This window comes from Vanacampus margaritifer, chromosome 7 (genome assembly GCF_051991255.1).
Source record: "Vanacampus margaritifer isolate UIUO_Vmar chromosome 7, RoL_Vmar_1.0, whole genome shotgun sequence".
NCBI classification, from domain to species: domain Eukaryota; kingdom Metazoa; phylum Chordata; class Actinopteri; order Syngnathiformes; family Syngnathidae; genus Vanacampus; species Vanacampus margaritifer.
In genome coordinates, this window is record NC_135438.1 from 13,224,494 (window position 1) to 13,246,122 (window position 21,629).

Consider the following 21,629-nt stretch of genomic DNA (forward strand, 5'->3'; position numbering starts at 1 on the left):
TTTTAAAATGAATAGATTTTTATTTCACCACTAGATGGCGCTAGAATCACCGAATGTCCTTTTAAGCCCCGCGGAAAAGATAGTTTGATAGAAAAAGGTCTGTCTAAAGGCTATTCCTGCTCGGACCATGTGTAAAGACTGACGCAGGTAGTTTAGGATTTTGTTGAATTTAAGAAGTCTCCATGCAAGATCTGCAACTTTGATTGGCGGCACGTGGAGTCTTCTGTGTTCACGCACAAAATGCCACAAACCACCCTTTTACCCTAAACACGCCGGCTTGCACGTATCTGTGCGCCGGGTTAGCGCCGGTCATGAAAATAGAGCCCTGGATGACTAGTATATATATGTGACAGTGTTAATATATCATCGTAGATACATCTGGTGGTTTAGTTGCTTGTTGTGGGGCCACTAACAGTGATACAGCCTGTACTATTACGTCAACTCCCTGGACACTCCTTTATTTTGCAACCTAGTCAAGTCATGTCAAGTTTATTTATATAGCCCTTAATCACAAAAGAGTCTCTCAGGGCATCACGGGCACATTCCAAAGTCCCCACAGGTGTTTAAGCTCCACAAAGCAACTCCCAACACATGCCAGTTGCACTTCCTTGGCTCATTACTTCATCCTGTCCTGTCTTGTCTTGTCCTATTGCTTAATTGTTGTGTCTTTTCCTTTTTCACAGAAAAGAGCTTGACTACTATGTAACGTTATAATTGTCATGTACCATTTTTTTTCTGCTACGGTTCTGTTGTTCTGTGCACAAACCTTTTTCCGACTGGCATCATTTCCAATAAATATCACAATATAAACAACCACCGATGGAGTGTTTCAAACTCCGCTGTCGCACAGTGAGGATCTTTTCCGGCATTACAAAAAAGCATATACAGTAGAGCCACCATTCAAGATACAAGCAAAAAAGTTTGGGATGTCCTTGGACGCCTGCTTGTTGACCTGCCATCGGTTAAATGATTTTCAAACATTGCATTATTGAACAGAAAAAAACTGCTTTTTAAATTAACCCCAGAAATCTTTTTGAGTTTACTAGTTACATTACCTTACTTATTGCACAAAATCCCACTGAATTCTCTCACACAGAAGTCAATATCTAAATCTTCTCATTCTGCCATATCTAATTGGGAAAAGAGATATCCAATCCTAATTTTTAGTTGATGCTATCTTAGTAATTTGAAGTCACAGTACCGTGGCATGCAAATGTGTGTGCCGTTGTGGCTTCAAGGGCATTTTCTGTTGTAATTCAATCTGCTGCAAGAGTCTCGTGTTTAAATAGAAAACGGAAGTTTGTCTTTAAAAGGATGTAAAATTGCAAACAAATGTGATATCAAATGTTAGCATGACATCTATTGGGATGGTACTTCATCTCATCAGCATGGTATCTGACATCCATCTGATTTTACAACGCACGCCTAAGAGAAGCCTGCTGCTTGATAACGAACTCTAACCTTCGGCAACGTGAAGTTGTGTGTCGCTACATCTGTCACACTGCGTCCTTTTGTCCTTGTGTGTGTGTGTGTTTGTGCGCGCACGTAGGCACGGTGGAGGAGGACGAGGGAGACGATTTACTGCTGAAGTACGTGGATGAGTTCTGGTGGTTCCCCCACATGTGGAGCCACATGCAGCCTCACCTCTTCCACAACGAGTCCTCGCTGCTGGAGCAGATGGTCCTCAACAAAGACTTTGCATTGGTGAGATTGATGTACGCACACACAGACACACACATAAACGCACACGACTTGGCGCTGTCAATTCCCTTGTCTTTCTTCCCTTGCATGCGTCCTTGAAATCATATTTGCTTTCCGAACCACCTCTGTGTAAAATAATTGCCATCTCTTTGCCACAAAAGCACCCGAAGGCAGAGAAATATCACGCACTTTCACGCACACACACACACGCTTGTCTTTCTACAGTAGCAAAAACATAGTGTCACAGGATCAAGTTATAAACATGGATAAAAGGTTTATTATTCTCGTGAAAGTACAGTAGCCTAAATTATGTTGCGCAGAATAATACTGATAGGAGAAATATAATGTCATGGACATGAACGGTGAACTCTCATTCCCTTTGAAATCGGTATGTTAGAGGTGCATATTACCTGAGATGGTGGAAGCAAAATCTGATTTTTGTGATGCAAAGTAACAGTAGAACTGCAAGAAGATCTCCATATGCGGATAATGTAAAGTTGGCCAGGGTGACAACATATCACCGTTGTGAAGTGGGCACTTGGAGACCGCTTTCCACCTCGATAGTACATGCCTGTGCGTGACTCTCCCATAGCTGTGCCATTGGCGGCTTTTGACGCACGTCGTTGTCATATTTATGAATTTAGCACGACGCAAGATCAGTCATAATCCAGTAAAACGGCTGCTGTTGAAGATGTTGCTCCAATGAAAATGGCTGGGAGACCCTACTACAAAGCAAGCTATATAAGGATTACGAGAGACATTTTTTTATATACTGTACATTAGGAGTGTGACGATATATCGATATTGTGGTAAATCGTGATACTTTGTCTCCCGATAGATTATCGATATGCCAAGTATCGCGATATTTGTAGTTAATATATACAGCCACTATAACGGCTCCATTGTTCATTACTTATTGAGCAGTTACTAGGCAGGCCACTAGGGGGAGCGCCTCATAAGGGTGGCGGGGAAATGTATGGAAGTCTTCAGGCGAAGAAGACTCATGAGCTTACTTTCACTTGTGTAAGACATTTATTATCTGTCCAGCAACTGACTCAGTTTTGCATACGTAACATTTTAAAACATATTTTATGGAGCACACAATTTCTGAGGAATATTAATATTGATTTAATTGGATTTAATATTTAAGTAATTTTATTTATTTACTTTTGCAATGTTACACCCAAAAAATCGTCACAGTTTATAAAATGAAACAATTCACTATGCAACTGACTGACATGTTGCATGACAATAGTGTTTAAGAAAGACACAAATTTGTTTACAGAAAGTGGTCTCTGTTAAGAAGACATTTGTATTTGTTTAAAAAATATACACTTAAGTAGTCACCGTGAAGAAGACACCAGTTTTAATATTTTGTTTCAGTGATAGTACAAAAAGATCTATTTTCTCATTGAAAAAACATTAACTCTTTGACTGCCAAAAACGTTAAATGACGAGAACATGGCGACCGGTTGCAAGCAGCTCACGCTCGAGAAGTTTTTTTCAAAGACGAAAAGCATTGACCAACGCTAAAGAGCACATTGATGACGACGATGATCATCATCGATGATGATGATGGTGACTCCGAGGTTGGAAGCATTGACGCGGCAGTAGAAGACGTGAGGCGGAGCTAGATGGCTGAAGAAGCGAACAATGGCGACCGGTTGCAAGCAGCTCACACTTGGGAAAACGCGGAGCACAACCGAGCACGCTCAGGCGGACGTTCAATCGGACGACGAAGAGTGCCCCGAGTCCAATGCATATTCATCGGAGTAGTGGATACAGTCTGCTACTTGCTATTCCCCGGAAAAAAAGGCCGTCAAGAAAGTGTAACGTCTGCACGCGAAACGGACAATCGAAGTGAAACGTATCTGTTGTGCAAATCCTGCTCCGTCTCCTTGCACTTCAGGGCAGTGTTACAAAAAGAAAAACTGTATTTGAAACATCCACATAATTATAAATAGTACCACAGTTGCACACATTTGTAAATAGTTTGCGAAATTGTTTTGTCAAATTGTTACACTGTTGAATGGAAATAAACGTATTTTGCAATTTAAAAACACTTTTTCATTGTTGGTGAAAGCGTTTTACAGAAGTAAAGCACTATTTAGGTGTTTGTGGCATCATTCATGGACAAAAAGAAGTGTAGAATTCACTAGAGTGCATGAAATAACATAGTTTCACAAAAAGCTCTTTTTCTCCGCTTTTTGTTTCAAAACAGAGAATTTCGGTGAAACTAACCATTTTCTATTGTTGATTACTGAAGAATGGAATAAGGTAGAAACAAACTTTTTTTTCTGATGAAATATGAGAGTTCAATCTTTCATTTGGTAGTATGTGTGTTTCCATAGTCCAAACACAACATTTTCTGTGGACCTTTAAAGATCAGTCAAAATGCTTAAATCGGCTGGCACTGGCGACATCCCGTTTCTGAAAACGTCTGGCAGTCAAAGAGTTAATTTATGTCTTGAGTAGTTTTATCGTAGATTATCGTGGATTTATTACCTGACCAATATATCGATAATCGCGGTATCGTTATATCGTGAGATTAATCGTTATATATGAGCCTTGTATTGCATATCGTATCGTATCGTGAGGTACCCAGAGGTTCCCACCCCTACTGTACATTGTTAGTGAATCACTACCCAGCAGTGAATATAAAATATGTACAGGTTTTGGAAAGAAAATACGAGTAACCTCTAGTGTGTACTGCCCCACTTACCTCTAATGCAAAATCACCACTATCCTTACACATAGTCCCACAAACCTCTTTCAAACAAAAGCACCCCCTGATTGTAAACACTTTACCTGCTAAATGGAATCACCATTATTCCCTTTTGTTTTCCCTGGAGTCTCACCTCCTCTCCAGAGCTTATCCCTTGCGGTGAGATAATTCAAACAGGAGCCCTTTGGTGGGAAAAAAAAAATGACCACAGATGCAAATGAGCTCAGTGTTGGGAGCCTCGCCTGACCGACACTTTACTAATCTCCTAAATCCAAACAAATCTTAATACACCCATGGCTAATGGGGCATTCACCTTAATGGCAACCCAGGAGCCATTTTTATCTCTGACTATTTAATCTGAATTCCTCAAGGTAGGCTGCTGTTATTGCTGTGCTCTCGTTTCCTCCACTCCGTGTCTGTGTGTGTGGCAATAATCTTATGGCCGTACAGCTGTGTCACACATAAGATATGATACAGCGAGGTTGGATGTAGCGTCATGTTATTGAAGGTGAATGTGATCGTAAAGTGCAATCCCTAACCTTTATTGCACACACACCGTCCGCTCGCTCATCCTGTGAGCTCCGATGCTTTGCTTTGACGGCGTAAGTGGGTGTGCGGCACGGCGAAGGACAACACCATTTGTCTACAAGGTGCACCCAGAAAACATCCGCCCTCGCAATTGCGCTCATGAACACTTATTTTTAATTTCCTCTTCTGAAGTTAGGTAGACAGCTCTCATTTTGAGTCCAGGGACCCCTCACAGAGGTGATATTTTTCCAAGGACTCCCTCGTAATTCTGACGCCAATCAAACATAACTACCATGTGCTGCCATGTGTGATTTAAGTGATACAGTAGCTCACAAGAGTACACCAGCCCTCACATGTCTGCAGGTATTTAATTATATCCTTTCATGGGACGACACTGAAGAAATGACACTGACACAATGAAAAGCATTTAGTGTCAGCTGAAAATTTCCAAATTGAGCACAGTTAGTCATTTTCCCTCCCCAGTGTCATGCGACTTCCTTAGTGTTACAACGTCTCAGGTGCAAATAGGGAGCAGGTGTGTTAAATTCGGCAGTTGCTTCTCACACTCACGGAAAGTTCAACACTTCATGACAAATAAACTCTCTGAAGATCTGAAAAAGAGAACAGAGATGGCCTAGGCTGTAAGACAATTGCCAACATCCTGAAACTGAGATGCAGCACAGCGGCCAAGTCCTTCTAGCGGCATGGCTCAGTGGTAGAGTAGTCTTGATCTGTCTGCATGGCTGTTGTCTCAGAAAGGAGCCTCTTCTGGAGATGAGGCACAAGAAAAAACACACTAATTTGCTGAAGACGAGCAGACTAAGGATATGAATTACTGGAATCAGGCCCTGTGGTCTGATGAGACCAAGATAAACTTACTTGGTTCAGATAGTGTCAAGCATATCAAGATGCTGAGTATACACCAAGATTTTATTGTGGACAGTCTAAGGCACACCTGTGCACTAATCATGGTGTCTAATCAGCATCTTGATATGGCACACCTGTGAGGTGAAATGGATTATCTTGGCAAAGGAGAAATGCTCACTATCGCAGCTTTAGACTGGTTTGAGAGAAATGGTGATATTGTGTATGTGAAAGAAGTTTTAGATCTTTGAGTTCATCTCATGAAAAAAATGGGAGCAAAAACAAAAGTATCGCATTTCTATTTTTGTTGAGTATATATTGCGGACCCACACATTAAGGCTAGCGGGACCCTGCTGGTCCCCAGTCCTCAGTTTGAGAACCACTGTGGTAATGGAAACACATCCCATTCACCAACCGTTATGACCCCCTTCTACAAGGTCAAAAATAGGTCACCACTCCTCTGTGTGTATTCACAAATGAATTGTGTGTGCAGCAACACGACATTCCAGTGAACATGGGCTACGCCGTGGCCCCCCACCACTCCGGGGTCTACCCGGTCCACCTGCAGCTTTATGAGGCTTGGAGACGCGTGTGGAACATCCAAGTGACCAGCACGGAGGAATACCCCCACCTCAAGCCCGCCCGCTACCGCAAGGGTTTCATCCACAGTAATATTATGGTGAGCGCACACTCATGCAGCATAAACACCCTCTTTGAACAATTAGTTCCTTCACAACATCTCAATGTGTTATCTTATTGCTGTTTGTCAAGCTGGAGTTTATTTTCCTCTACCATTTGGACTCCATTCTTCAATTTATCTTGCTTGTCCAAAAAGAGTCAAAGAGAAGATGTTCATATTTTCCTGTATGTTCAAAAGCCCATTTTGCAACCTCCTTGTGCAATGCATCTGCCTCACATAAAAACATCTATTTAAAATTCTTAAAGCAGCAAAATGAGAGGTGACTCATTGGAGGAAACAATCCCTCGGTGAAAAAACGGTTTGGATGTCTCTGTGGAGGAAGAAATGACTGACTTTGATGCTGCCGGCGATTGTTTCTTGCATCCTTAAACTGAAAATCGATGATGTCATGTGTCTGTGTGTGTTGGATGCAACCTTGGTGTGTTTGTGCAAGTGTGTTATATGAATTGTTTGACCTTGTGCAACCTCAACATCCTCCTCTATACTATAATTCAATATTTAACTGTGGCCAGTGTGGTTTAAGAGGCAAGCCATTCCAGTCTATATATATTATGTGCATTATACAAGCGCATACAGCAACATAATTAAGAAATAAATGATAATTGTTATTTTTCTTTACTCAGAAAATTCTATACTATTGATGGCCAGAAATTCTTGTGTTTGCGTAAGTTTGTGTTGGTTTTAAATGGTATAACAGTCACTTCTGTCTGTGGGTCTTGTTTACTGTTTGACACAATAAGGATCTCAGGACCCTCTCACACGTTCACCAATCCATTCGTCACAATGTACCAATTAGCATCTTGTCATTCATGCCATCTGTTGAAGTAGCTGCTCCTCCTCCTTCATTCACTTGTCAGCCAGGCTCTTTGGCAAGACAATTGCTGCCTTATCCACAAGAGAAAAAAACCCCAAAAAAAACAATCACGTTTGACAGTAAAATTACCACTTTATGAGAGTGCACTAATACCTGACATGTATATTTTTTAAAGTTTGCTTTTATTTTCTGGCATCTTGTTGTGACATCAAAAACAATAGCACCTAATTATTTAGCTGACAATTGTACACATTATTATTATGTGCTGTTGATGTTCCATTCAGAAGCGTCTTCATTAATTAAACAACAATATATTCAACACTGAGCTCAACAGAAATAATGTGATGAGGCAAATTGCTCACATTAGCTCTTTTATGTTTGAAATTTGTTTACACAAACAGAACATAATCAACATACTACTAATTAAAAAAAAGAATACACATCTCTTTAAAAGGTCGTACTTTTGCTGTTAAGAAGCCTTAACTTTATTTTCACACTTTCACAATTTAAATCAACAGTGGTGGTATAGAGTTACCAAAAAGTGTGTGTGGTGGGGGGGGGGGGGGGGATTGAACCAACCACTTAAAGGGGTGGCATGGCTCAGTGGTACAGTGGATATGTCCCATCTGTGGGTAAGGTATGTGTCAAATGGTGGCTATGCAAACTTCATGGTGAGAAGGCCACGCCCACTAGGCTGTGAACGTCAAACTACTGGTTGACCAAAGTCTTTCATAAGTCAAAATGTCAGGGAAAAATAAATCGACTTTTCCTCTGACGTTCCGAGAAGTAGTGCTAGCCTGAATGGAACAACATTCTCCCGCTGCTGGCGTTCCTTTACAATCACTTCCTTCTCATGACGCTAGGTGATGAAACTGCACTTTTTGTTGCAGGGTTGCATGATGTGATCATTTTCGCGGGGAAATGGGACACACTGTAAGCCTGTAGTGAGCCTCTTGAGGGCAGTTTGGTGACACATGAGAGAAGTCATGACAGATCCAAGTCTTCATTTACACACAGTTTGAATGTGACCACCCCGAAGGGCAAGAATACTTTTCTTCCATTGCCCAGCACTTTAGTGATTCTGCCGAGTCATGGTTATGTTGTGATAAAATGTGGAATCCTCCACATTTAGCATAGGTCCAGTCAGACAGAGACCAAACCTAAAGCCTCCATTACCTCCACTTCATCCTATGTTTCAGCAATTTCTCTCCATCCGTCTCTTTCTCTTGTGCCTCTCACTTCATCTTTGATGGCTCAGAGGAGGACAGGAAGTCATCTTAAGGTTGTAAAATTGCTCTCCGTGTGTCTGCGAGCAGATTGAGAGACGCCCACCGGACCCGCGGTATCAGAACAAATCAGGCTGATATATGGGAGATATGGGATTGTGTGCGAGCGTGTGTGTGTTTGTGTCTTTTTTTAAAATGTACTATATCAGTTTGAGCTATAGCTCTGTGGATAATTGGTTTGGTGAAATAGTGCTGAGTGTCTGAAGCTCTGGTGGCCTTCCATCTCTCTCTCACTCTCTCGCTCCACCCAAACACACCAACAGCCTGTTATCTGTATGTATGTGTGAACCTTTATGCCACATACAGAACTGCTCTACATTACATAATATTGATTTCTGAACATTGCAATGATATCTTACTGTATACTATTGCTCTATTTAATTTCCGTCACAGAAAAGCATGTATCTCTAACTTTTGTTGAGTTATATAGTATGAATTTAAGTGACCGTCCATTTTTATATTTTTATATTTTTAACCCTGGAGAACCCAAGAACACTTTTCTTCTTTGGAAATTTATGAATTATACATTAAATGACTGCTATAAATTCACTGAACACCAAAATATATGTTTTTTCAATTTTAACCCTTTATTCCCTAATTTAGGATTACGGCGAAATTTGACCCTTTTGGGATTTAGGGGTATCATTTCGAAAAATCTGAATAACAAAAACTGTCAGTAAACTATTTAGAATTTAAGAAAATAATCAATCAAATACACAGCTACATTGAACAATATAATTTTTTTTGTTTTATTTGTTGCATTTTAGAACTGGATTTTGAATGTACAAACACACTTTGGCCAATGGAAAATCACTGCTGGAAAAAAAAAAGTCTTTGTTATTTGAGTAGCAGAATTTATTGGGGCCAAATTTGACCTTGTGGGTTCTCCAGGGTTAAATGATGTCGGCCCACCTTTTGCAGCGATAACAGCTTCAACTTTTCACGGAAGGCTGTCCACAAAGGTTAGCACTGCAGTGCATGTTTCTTCCAGAAGCGTGTTTGTGAGGTCACACGCTGATCTTGAGGTTCTGTTAAGGCCAGTCAAGTTCATCCACGCCTAACTTTGTCATCCATGTCTTTTGGACCTTGCTAGTCATGTTGGAACAAGAACAACTCTTCTCAAAAAGTTAGGAACATGGCATTGTCTAAAATCTCTTGCTGGGTATGCTGGGTTCCCTTTTCAGGGTCTAATGGGCCTTTTCCAGTTTGTGGGAACAGTTAATCAAGATCCATAAGACAGGGATGAGAAAGATTGGTGTGGTGAACTTGAATGGCTCAAAATTCCCTTTGAAAGTTTCCAACGGTATTTTGCAACCTTAGTTCTGACCTCAACCCCATATAACACCCTTGCTCATAACTTGGGAAGTGTTGTCGTTGTGGCCGCTTGGGTTTTGTCTGCATATTCCAAAAGACGTGCATGAGATGTTCCATCTTCAAGGTACCACTGATGCAAAGTGAGGCCTTGATGTCACCTGCATGACAATCATATTGCCTTCCGCATGGTAGAAGTAATCTGTGCTGCTCATCTGTAGTCCTCGCTCAAACACAAAAGATGGGCTGACCCATTTTTGACTCAGCAAACCCTCTCACCACAGACATATTGAGTTAGAAAGCACATTAAACTAAAAGCATTTAAATGCTACTCGGTTTTGCACCTCATTGCTACCACCTTTCTGGAAGTAATGCGCCTAACATGCCATCCGTTGCACTTGATCTGATGTTGTTTAAATATGGTCTGAGCACATCTGGCAAATGGTGCAGAAGAAGGCGCTAGTTTGATGAAATTCTCATCTGCCATGTGATATGACACCTCACAATATCCGTGACCCGCTCTAAGGTACACGTCACACATTTTAAAATTTGCTACATGCCGGCTTGACATTGGAGCTGTGTTTCATCTGTTCATCTGTCCGCTTTTTATGCCCTTTGATGAATTATTTCTGTGCTGACGAATATCTGCCTGACATGTTTGTTGCCACCTTGGCGGGCAATTTGTCAACGGAATGTATGAGGGTGCTGCAGTAAATGTACAACGAGTCAGCAGTTTGTGAAACACGTGTGTCTTGGTGGAGAATGAGATGAAAAGATTAATGCTGCTCTAATTAATACACATTAAATATACAAATAGAGTAAGTCTGGCATGACTCTGTCTAATGAGGCCACCCTTGCTGGCTAAATAATATAGTAGAGCTCTCAAATTTAATATTTAAGAAAAACAGAATTGATTTGGATGATAAATAATCTTATCCTTGTATGTCCTTCCTGTTGATTGCTAGCACTGTCATCAAGGCAAAGGCAAGGCAAGTTTATTTGTATAGCACATTTCATATACAAGGCAACTCAATGTGCTTTACACAAGGAAAGAAAACACCTATAAGCATCAACAAACACAGTAGTTAACATTTAGAGCAAAAGAGAAAACAAAAGTAGGTTACAAAATTTACTAAAAGAGCATAGATTGACAATGTTAAAACAAACTTTAAAAATATTTAACGGAAGGAAATTTATTATTAATATTAATAATAATAGCAATAATAATAATTTATTGGGGGAAAAACATGATTTAAAACTGTTAAAAATACCTTAATCAAAGGTATGTAAAAAAAAAAAGTTAACTTGCTCACTTTAAAATGTGAAGGAAAAAAAAATCCAGTAGGATGGCAACTTTGATTTTCTTCATTAGTTTATAAGAAGTTATTGTTACAACATTGAATAAATACAGACCCTCCAGGAATAAGTAAATGGAAATCTTTAATTAAATATGATTTAAATATTGAGAGAACTATATCAGCGGACAATAATAAACAAAAACAGTTTGATTTTGTTTGGAAGCAAATATTTGAGGCCCTGTAATTAGCCCAATACTATTAGCATTTGTCAAATCTAAGGAAATGTATTATTATTAATAATAATAATATCAATAATAATAATTTAAAGGGGAAAAACATGATTTAAAACTGTTAAAAATACCTTAATCAAAGGTATGTAAAAAATAAAGTTTACTTGCTCACTAAAATGTGAAAAAAAAATATCCAGTAGGATGGCAACTTTGATTTTCTACATTAGTTTATAAGAAGTTATTGTTACAACATTGGATAAATACAGATTCTCCGGGAATAAGTAAATGAAAATCTTTAATGAAATATTATTTAAATATTGAGAGAACTATATCAGCGGACAATAATAAACAAAAACAGTTTGATTTTGTTTGGAAGCAAATATTTGAGGCCCTGTAATTAGCCCAATACTATTAGCATTTGTCAAATCTAATAAGAGTTGGGTTAAATTAATGTATTAGATATATTATTTACTTACCATTTCTATAAATTATTATTTTCCTTTTTTTTTTGTTTCCTGAATGTTTGTTGTTGTTTTTTCTCTTTCTTCCATAACAATGAATGTATGTTAAAAGTAGCGTAGTAGAGTGTGGAGTAGGATATGTGTATGTTTATATATCTGTAGGTTATGTGATTATGTATGTTTCTAACAAGTACCGTATGTTTTGAGTTTTTGGGGTCATGTCTGTTTATTGTGTGTTGTGAGAAAATTATATTTGTTTTGTTTACATAGAACTTGGTTTAGCTTGTTTGTCAGATTGTTGTTGTTTTTTGGGGAGTGGGGGGGGGGGTGTTGGTTTCGTGTGTGACATTTTGTGTTGTGATGAATTGTATTTCTCTTGGCTAGATAGTCTTTGGTAAAGACTGTGGGTCAGATTCTTTGTCTTTTGTGTGTGCTTTTTGTTTGTTCTTTGTTTGCTTTTTTAATTTAAAAAATTTTAGAAAATGTGTTTAAATAGGAATGTTTATGTTTCTGATTTTCATTTGAGCTGGGATGTTTATGATAGATGCCCTTGGAAAGTTAAGTTTGTTTTGTTCATTATTTTGAACTTTCTTTTCTTCTTCTGTCCTTTTTTATGGCAAAATAAAAACAATTTAAAAAAAGAAAAAAAGAAAAGTTTTCAATCTGGATTTAAAAGCATTTACACCCGGCTAAATGCAGTTTCACCATGTTTACTTCCAACTCTGTGTTTCAATAGTTGGCCCAAGATTGTTCTATATGTTATCTATTCATTCAGTGTACACTACACGTTGACGTTCTGATTTTTTTCCAAATTGTTACATCAAAACTTGACTAATTGAAATAATACCATCTCAACACTGACTTTTCCCGTCCAGGTTTGGTGAAGATCAGGCCAGACTCCAAGGAAGTCTCAAAGCATAACATTTTGTGAAACCAAGTTTAGAAGTAACCATATAGTACTTCCAGCACTTTCTTACCTTCCATGTCACAATAACTGTTACTATTAAATTCATTTTTGTTTCACAGAACAGAGAGAAGTACAGCACACATATGCAAACGTGCAATGATAAATATCAAAAATTTAATAAATGGGGGCTGCAGCCATGAGTTGAGTCTTTGGGGGATTCTGTGCAGTAAGGGTGCCTCAATTGTTATCAGGACACAGGCTACCTCCAACTACTAGCTGCAATTTCTACCTTGCTCTCCCATCAAAACTGAAACTTAGCCAAAGAAAAAAAACATTTACTTTCAGTGTTACTAATAGATGAAGTGAAACTTGTGACAGTGACCCATGTACTCTTAAGTATGGATGCAGAAAGTAAGTCAAAACTTAGAAGGACGAGTAGGTACAGAAGAAGTATAGCTACAAAAACTAAAATATGTTTTGAAAGCAGTAGCAAGAGATGAAAGGATTTGAGTGCCTTTCACAAGAGTTTACCAAGGACACGAACCAAAGAAGTAGCCTCGCCATCGTTATATTCGATTTACTGGAAAGTTACTTGAGACCAAGGTGCTTGGACTTTTCAAAATCAGGGACTTATTTTTACTTCATCCTTCAAAATTAAATTGCTCAGGTTTTAAAAATACCCCATAGTAATCTTCACATGTCATTTTTGAAAATTCGGTTTCCACTTTTGTTGGAACAATTTGGGTACCCGGTGCACAAAGCAGGTCTCGTCAATGGATTCTTGGATGAATTTGGTGCGAAAGAACCCTGATCTCAACATCATCAAATATATTTGGGATGAACTGTAACAGAGATAGTGTGAGCCATGACAGGTGTACCAATAATATGTCATCCATATTTCTTTAATCCCTGTATTTCCTCGTATTATGATGAACACGCATATGTGTATAAACTGACATTCATATTAGCTGGTGCCCTGCAATTGACTGGAGTCAAGGATGTAAATAGACATGTGTGAACAACCCACTCTACGAAGCAGCATCCAACTAAATAAATAAACAAACAAATGCCGGTAAATTAATGAATAAATAATTAAGTAAAAGTGCAGTGGAACTGCAGGGATGAATTAGAAGGAAGTCGTGTCCGTTCTTTGTGATAAGTAGCTGATTTTGAACAAAAGATGAAGGTATTATAGCGCATAAGTTGTACACACAGCAGTGCATATTTCCTCACTTTATTTTTTTTTAGGGGGGAGCTGAGCTTCCCTTGCAGTCTTAGAGCAATCACCACTGGTCTCGAATGAGCGCAATCGTAAAGATGTGTCAAAGTTCACAAGCTCATTTACACATTTCGTTTGTGAATCAAACTTCCTTTGGTTGATTTTTTTTCATAAACATTGCTTTCGATTTTCAAGACAACTTTTTGTGTTTGTGTTGTAGGTGCTACCTCGTCAGACGTGTGGCTTGTTCACTCACACCATCTACTATAAGGAATATCCTGGTGGGCCGAAAGAACTGGACAAAAGCATACGAGGAGGGGAGTTGTTTCTCACTGTACTTCTCAACCCTGTGAGTCCAACAGTTTCATTTTCACACACTTTCACATGAGGATTGTCCACTCTTGTTTGGATCATTGCATAAAAAAAGCAGCGTCAAGAAGATTTCCTACTTCTTCCGCGTGTGTAAAATCTTTTTATGTTTCATTTGTTTGCTTTATGTGCATGTGTTTTGCCTTCTTGTTGTCACCGATGGCTTCCCGCTGTGAAGATGTGTTCATCTTTCCGATTTAAATTAGGTCTCACCACAGGGTGGGTTGCTCTTTCACTCACGCAGCCCCACACAAACACAGACGCCCCCCCCCCACACACACAAATGCAAACACGCACAAACACAGAACAAATCATGTCGACACATACTGCTGTGTGTGTCAGTTCAATTTACTTTTACTTGGACTTGAACTGCATCATCAGCTTTAATTATTTTCTGACATGTGCATGTGCCGACAATTGCACACATCGTGGAGGACCGTCTTCAAGGCCAGCATGGAAAAAAGATTTCAAACACACCAACACCGAAAGTTTTTTTTCTTCTCACAAAGTAAAATCCTGTTAACACACACAAAAAAAAGAGCACTGTGCCAAGGTCAATAATAGCAGGAAGTACAAAATAGTTTCTCCCTTAGTTAGCTGTTACCCGCGATGTCCTGTCCCATCCTATAGGTGGCAGTGATGCCCATTTTGAAGTGGTTAACAACAGCCAAATAACAACATTCTCAGGGCAACGAATCACTGGACTTTTTCTGGTTGTTTTAGAAAATGTTTCGCCTCTCATCTGAACAGGCTTCATAAGTTCATGCAAGAAGGCTTGGTACATGGCAGTGGTGTGCCTCTAACTAAAGAATAAATAGAAACGCTCTTTGCATAGGTTACCAAGTACAAACAGAAAACAACAGCAATGAACCCTGTGGGTGGATGAAAACATGTTGACTCTCACATGAATGCTCCTTGATTCACATTCTACAAGAAGCCTCAGGAAGGTAAACAATATACACTAAAAAAAAAATGCAAGCCACAATCTCAACTCTCTTGTTTACATTTTCTTGCCTTTTTTTTCCTCACCCATTCTTGTTGCTTTATTCTTATTTTTCAGTGCATCCTTCTTTTGTTAAATGCAAAGCATTTTGACCTTTCTGAAGTAATGCTCAAAGTAAAAACAAGAGACACAGTTTACTTAAACCTATTTTATGCTACCCATTAGATGTGTCCATGTTTTTACTGAAGACAACATGCTGTCACAAACAATTTTTTTTGTAATCAATTAACCTATCGATTATCCCATCATAACCCCAAGTGGAGGAGTTCAAGTATCTTGGGGTCTTGTTCACGAGTGAGGGTAGGTTGGAGCGGGAGATCGACAGGTGGATCGGTGAATCGTCTGCAGTGATGAGGACTCTGTATCGGTACGTTGTGGTAAAGAAGGAGCTGAGCCGAAAGGCAGAGCTCTCGATTTACCAGTCGATCTATGTTCCTACCCTCACCTATGGTCACGAGCTGTGGGTCGTAACCGACAGAACAAGATCCCGGATACAAGCAGCCGAAATGAGTTTCCTCCGCAGGGTGTCCGGGCTCTCCTTTAGAGATAGGGTGAGAAGCTCGATCATCATGGAGGGACTCAGTGTCGAGCCGCTACTCCTCCGCGTTGAGAGGAACCAGTTGAGGTGGTTCGAGCATCTCGTTCGGATGCCTCCTGCTGATCTGGGTATGTCCCACCAGCGGGAGGCCCCAGGGACAACCCAGGACACGCTGGAGAGACTCTGTCTCTTGGCTGGCCTGGGAACGCCTTGAGATCCCGTCGCAGGAGCTGGCTGAAGTGGCTGGGGAGAGGGAAGTATCCCTCTAAAGCTGCTGCCCCCGCGACCCGATCCCGAATAAGCGGTAGATGATGGATGGATGGGATTATCCCATCAATTAATTAAATAATCACTTATCAATAAATAGACAGAACTTATGATCAAATTTGTGAATCATTCTCTTCTTTTCATCTTTTTATCATTTAGTTTGGCTAATTGCTGCTCCCTGTGCTCATTTGTCCTCCAATATGGGATGTCGCTCGTAACAAAGCGACCTTTTTAAACACAACAGCAATTTAAACCCTACATGACAGTCCTGTACCAGAACTCACATACGCACACACACCCTTACACACACATTCACACTGATGATTCACTTTCCTGTCTCCCTGCTAGGTTTCCATTTGCAGAGACAAAAGCTTTCGTTAGAGTGTGTGCTTTGCAATCAATAGCGTTGTGAAGCGCGTAGCTTTCATCCCTCCAGGCTTTCCTTTTGTGTGATGATCCACGCGTTGGTAACATTGTCACTTCCCATTCAATGATTTTTAATCACATTTTGCCCATGGTGGCACTTCACTGTCAACCACCAGCATATTGGATGCACGAATGCATGCGTCCCTCGCATGTTTGTATACTTTTTTCATCATTCTGGGGGCCACATCGCCAATCATTAAGACACCCCCCCCCACCCTTTCCACCCCCCCATCCCCACCCCCCAAGCCAAAGCTGGCGATTGATTGTCTGACCTGGGCTCTGCAAACAGCCAATAAGGGCAAAGCAGTCCCTGGATAAATGGCCAGAGACGTGGTGCAAAAGCCAAGGGAGAGAGTGGGATGAAGGAGGGGGAGAAGGTGGCAGACGAATTGAGTTTTAATTTTCAGGTCACGGCATCTTATGTCACTTGAGAATCCAGAAGCATACAAAATATTAGCACACACATGCGCAGGCCAATGCATATGTTAATGTTTCAGCACGAGTCTGACTGTATGTTTATCATGAGCGACTTGCTGACATCAGCAAAGACGTAGACATTCATCAGGGCTGACATTTACCGATTAGCTCTGTCGCTCTGCTTATTAGCCAAACCCCAAAAAGTCAGCACTATCCCCTCCCCCGCCTCGCTAGCTTCCTGTTTTACCGACGTTCGCCTGTCTTGGTAGCTTGACTCTTTTTACCGTCTTTTTCCCCCTCCAAATCCCCAACCGGAGCATCCCGACTTTGCTCACTCATTACTTTTTTTGTGTTGTGTCATTTCTACTCCCCCCTCCACTTTCTCCAGTATCCTCCTGCTCACCTCTAATAGCTCTGGCAGCTATACACAAACAAACGCGCACACACACGCACACACACACACAGGTTTGTTTTACAATCTTTGTGGGACCATCTCATTGACATAATGCATTTCCTAGCCCCTTCCCCTAACCCCAGCCATCAAAAATGATTGCCTACCCCTATTCCTTACCCTAAACCTCAACCATAACCCAATTCAAATCTAAACTCTAAAACCAAGTCTTGACCCTCAAAAAGAGGTCTAAACTTGTGGGGCCCAGCAAAATGGTCCCACATGGACGGGTGGGCCCCACAACTCTGTGAAATCCCGAAATGTTGGCTCCCACTATGAAATTACAAAGTGGGAGCAAAGCAGTAAAAGATAGCAGAATGGAAAGACACAGTCGCTGTTGACTGGAGCGGACAGAATAAATTGAATTGGAATCATTTGCTGTATTGACATTCAGCTTTCGATTATCCACTGTGGAGACAGAGATAGCTAAATGGGCTGAGAGAGAAAAGAGAGAGAGAGGCAAGGGCAAGAGGAAGGGAGAATGAAACCATGAGGGGGAGAGGGTTTCTTTTTAGTAGCAATAACAATTCAATCAAGGAGAATTGTATGTGGAACTAAGTGGTTTGTAATGGGGAATAGGCTGATAAACATCCACTGGTGGATGAATGGATGTATGCGCTATATGGACAAATGGTTATTACACCCAGCGGATGGAAAAGACAGGGTGGAGTTGCTCTTTACTTTTTGACTGTCTGTTTCTCTCGATTGTGGAGCACCTGTGGTCATTAATGCTGAACCATGAGAGATGGTCTGCTAGCTCGCCATCTCTCTTCAAGCTCATCTCAAAACGGTATAATGAAGTCAAAGGTGATGGTTCTAAAGTTCTTCCCCACCATACTCAACCTTACATGCCTCTGTGAATTTTGCTTTGTTTACTGGAACACAGTCATGATGGAATATAAATCTGGCTTGATAAATAGACTGAATGAATAATGGACTTCGTGGAATGAAGGATGGATGGATGGAGGGAAGGCTGATGGATGGATGGATATTAAGCGGTAGTCGATACAGTGGATTGGATGGATGGATGGATGAGTGGATGGATGGATGATGATAGATGGATAGATGAATAGATGGATAATTAGCAGTTGTCGATAGAGTGGATTGGAAGAATGGATGGATGGATGGAGGGAGGGAGGTAGGGTGGGAGAGAGGGAGGAAAAGAGGAAGGGATGATGATGGATAGTTAGCAGTAGTCGATACAGTGGATTGGATGGATGGATGGATGGATGGATGGATGGATGGATGGATGCATGGGCGGATGGATGTATGATGATAGATGGATGGATGAATAGATGGATAATTAGCAGTTGTCAATAGAGTGGATTGGAGGGATGGATGGAGGGAGGAAGGGAGAGAGGGAGGAAAAGAGGAAGGGATGATGGATGGCTGGATGGATGGATGGATGGATGGATGGATAGTTAGCAGTAGTCGATACAGTGGATTGGATGGATGGATGGATGGCGGGATTAATGGATGGAGGGATTAATGGAAGGAGGGATGATGGATGGATGGATGGATGGATGGATGAATATTTAGCGGTAGTCAATACAGTGGATTGGATGGATGGACAGACAGGTAGATGGCTAAATGGAGGGATTGGTAGATGGAGTGATTAATGGATGGCTGAATTTACAGACGGACGGATGTATGGATATTTAGAAGTGGTTGTTACAGTGGATGTTTTGAAATGAATGGGTGGATGTTGACTTCAGTACAGTCCTTGACTACAACACACACGTGGATGTATGTATGGATGGATGGACGGATGGAGGGACTAACATATGCTTAACCAAGAACAATTAAATAAGTAATAAAATAAATAATAATAAGTAAATAAATACATAATAAACATAAACGTTTTTGTCTTTAAAAAGAAAAACAGTGATTGTAAGACGTAGAAGACAAGATGAACATTTTTAACTCAATAAATAAGTCTTTTCTCCCAATCATCCATCCGTGTTAGCGGAGGTTACAACATGTCATAACTCAACTACATGACTGGCCTAATCCTACAAGATTTTTATGTTTATACATGAGTGTGTGTAAGTGTATGTGTGTGTGTGCGTGCGTGCATGCATGTGTGGGCCTTGATGGATTTTGAAGAACATGACTCCATGTAGCAGTGACATGCTTCATCAGAGCATCTAGGTCAGTGTGAAGCGGGAGTGGGGAGGAAAACATGAAGTGACGTTTTGGGGCAGACGAAAACTCTCCAGCAAGACGTTCAAAGATGAGAAAGGCGGGCGGAATTGAAGCCATTTGCGTGGGAGCGTCAGGAGAAAGAGACACGGGACAGAGATTAAAAGGGGGAGGCTGCGCGCTTGGCTTGATTTCTCTCAGGTTTTCAAACCTCTGCTCTCAGCAATGATTTCAGCGCAATCCCAAGGTTAAACTATTAGCACTGTATTCTTTATTAAAGGCTCAAACGGGCCTCCGAGAAACCGACATGCACAAAATGAGTCACAACAGTGCATGTTGGAGAAGAAAAAAGGTTTACACGGTTCACTTAATTGAATTCTAAGCCACAGTGGGTTGTTCCACAGAGTTTGGGCCTTCCACTGTGTCAAGTGGCTTTTTAAATTCAGACCCACCAAGGTTACATTCTCTTTCTTTCCTTTATGCTCCTCGTTTGTTCTCCCCTTCTTCCATTTTTCTGCAGCACTCCAATTCCGAATGCAATCAGCCTCTCTTTCTCTCTTTGTTTAATTTGGCAGCCAACTCTCAAACTCTATAATTAATGTTTCCATTTTAGTAGCCATTCAGCTTCTCTTTCCCTGTGACCTGCACATACACACACCACACACGGATGTCCCTCGCACCCAAAGCAACATAAGCGATTGAGTTTTCCGAACAGTACATAAATCACTTTTTGCTCAAAAAAGAGAGACAGTGACGAAGGAGTCTTTAAATACATCTTATTTACATCACTGCGTATCTATTTTATAATGTCCACATTGCGCTCCTCTTCTCCCCCCTCCCCACCTTCCCATCTGCTTGACGCCACAGGCAATATTCCTTTCACATCCCAAACGTGAATAGAAGTCTCCAGTGAGAGACTGTCTCGTTCAATTTTGCACGTCTCCAAGAATGCGCATCCATGAAAGGGGAGGTTTCCACGCCGTGATTCATAGGAAACAGATTTAGTAGCTGAGTGCTTGGTGATCTTCGCTGTCCTCCCGCTATTTTACCGCAGCCATCTACTAGATTGTGATGAAAACGGATTGGATAATTCATCTGTGAGAGGCCAAGACACACTTAATTGTAGTGCATCCACATTGGCTCTGTACGTAGATGAACTTGCGTTGTAGCTGCTGTCAACAGGACACGCACACACACTGGCGCATATGTCATCACATCAGTATTGCGAGCCTTGGTATTCACGACAGCTTTCGAGGTTGGCCGGATGCTGATCCGTCAAAGCCCAACGCTGTCGCTTTCTATCCACGGCAACCTTCATGCTTTAAAAACAGAGCCCCGACGGTCGTCTGTGTGTGTGCGCAAGTGTTCACATCCACAAGCCCTAAATATTCTGACACACAATCCCTCATGCGCACACCCAACAAATAATTCATGTCTTAATGGCTAATGTTACCATTCCTTCCAGACATTCCCCATGTCCTCCAATCACAAAAGAAGAGTGTGCGTGTGTGTGCGTGTGTGTATCCCTTGTCTCTTTGATCATCCTGTAAGAGCACCAATGCGGACTAGCACACCATCACCCCCTTCTAATCCCCCCAGGTGACCCCCCCCCCCCCACCACCTCCCCAAACACAGAATCCGTGTGAAGCCATGTCTGCCGTCAACACCCAGCGGTCGCCCGGCGTATTGCCTCAGCACGATCTGTCACAAAGACTAAATATATCAATTTCCCAGTGTCTGCTTTGCTTCTCCAAGCTGCACTCCATGTTACATAACTAAATGAGCTTTTTTTTTGCACTTTGCAGAGCGATAACAGATATTGATTCCCACTGGACAGCTGCTCTGACTTTCAAATAATCTGTTTGCTTTCCACTAAAGTCACAGCAATTGCGATTGGAATTCCTACATTAACCCTGCACAAATATGAGAAATTCAATTTATGACAGTTTTGCAAAGCACAATACTCCATGCT

General features: G+C 40.9%; 1 protein-coding gene across 2 annotated transcripts in view; it reads left to right on the forward strand.

Moving 5' to 3' along the window:
* Positions 1–21,629, forward strand: part of ndst3 (N-deacetylase/N-sulfotransferase (heparan glucosaminyl) 3) — a 57,276-nt gene that overhangs the window by 20,705 nt on the left and 14,942 nt on the right. For both annotated transcript variants that reach the window (XM_077571331.1, XM_077571330.1), the window contains exons 4-6: positions 1,550–1,704; positions 6,312–6,497; positions 14,265–14,393. In XM_077571331.1, the coding sequence (XP_077427457.1) occupies positions 1,550–1,704; positions 6,312–6,497; positions 14,265–14,393 (470 nt within the window). The remainder of the gene's footprint in view (positions 1–1,549; positions 1,705–6,311; positions 6,498–14,264; positions 14,394–21,629) is intronic.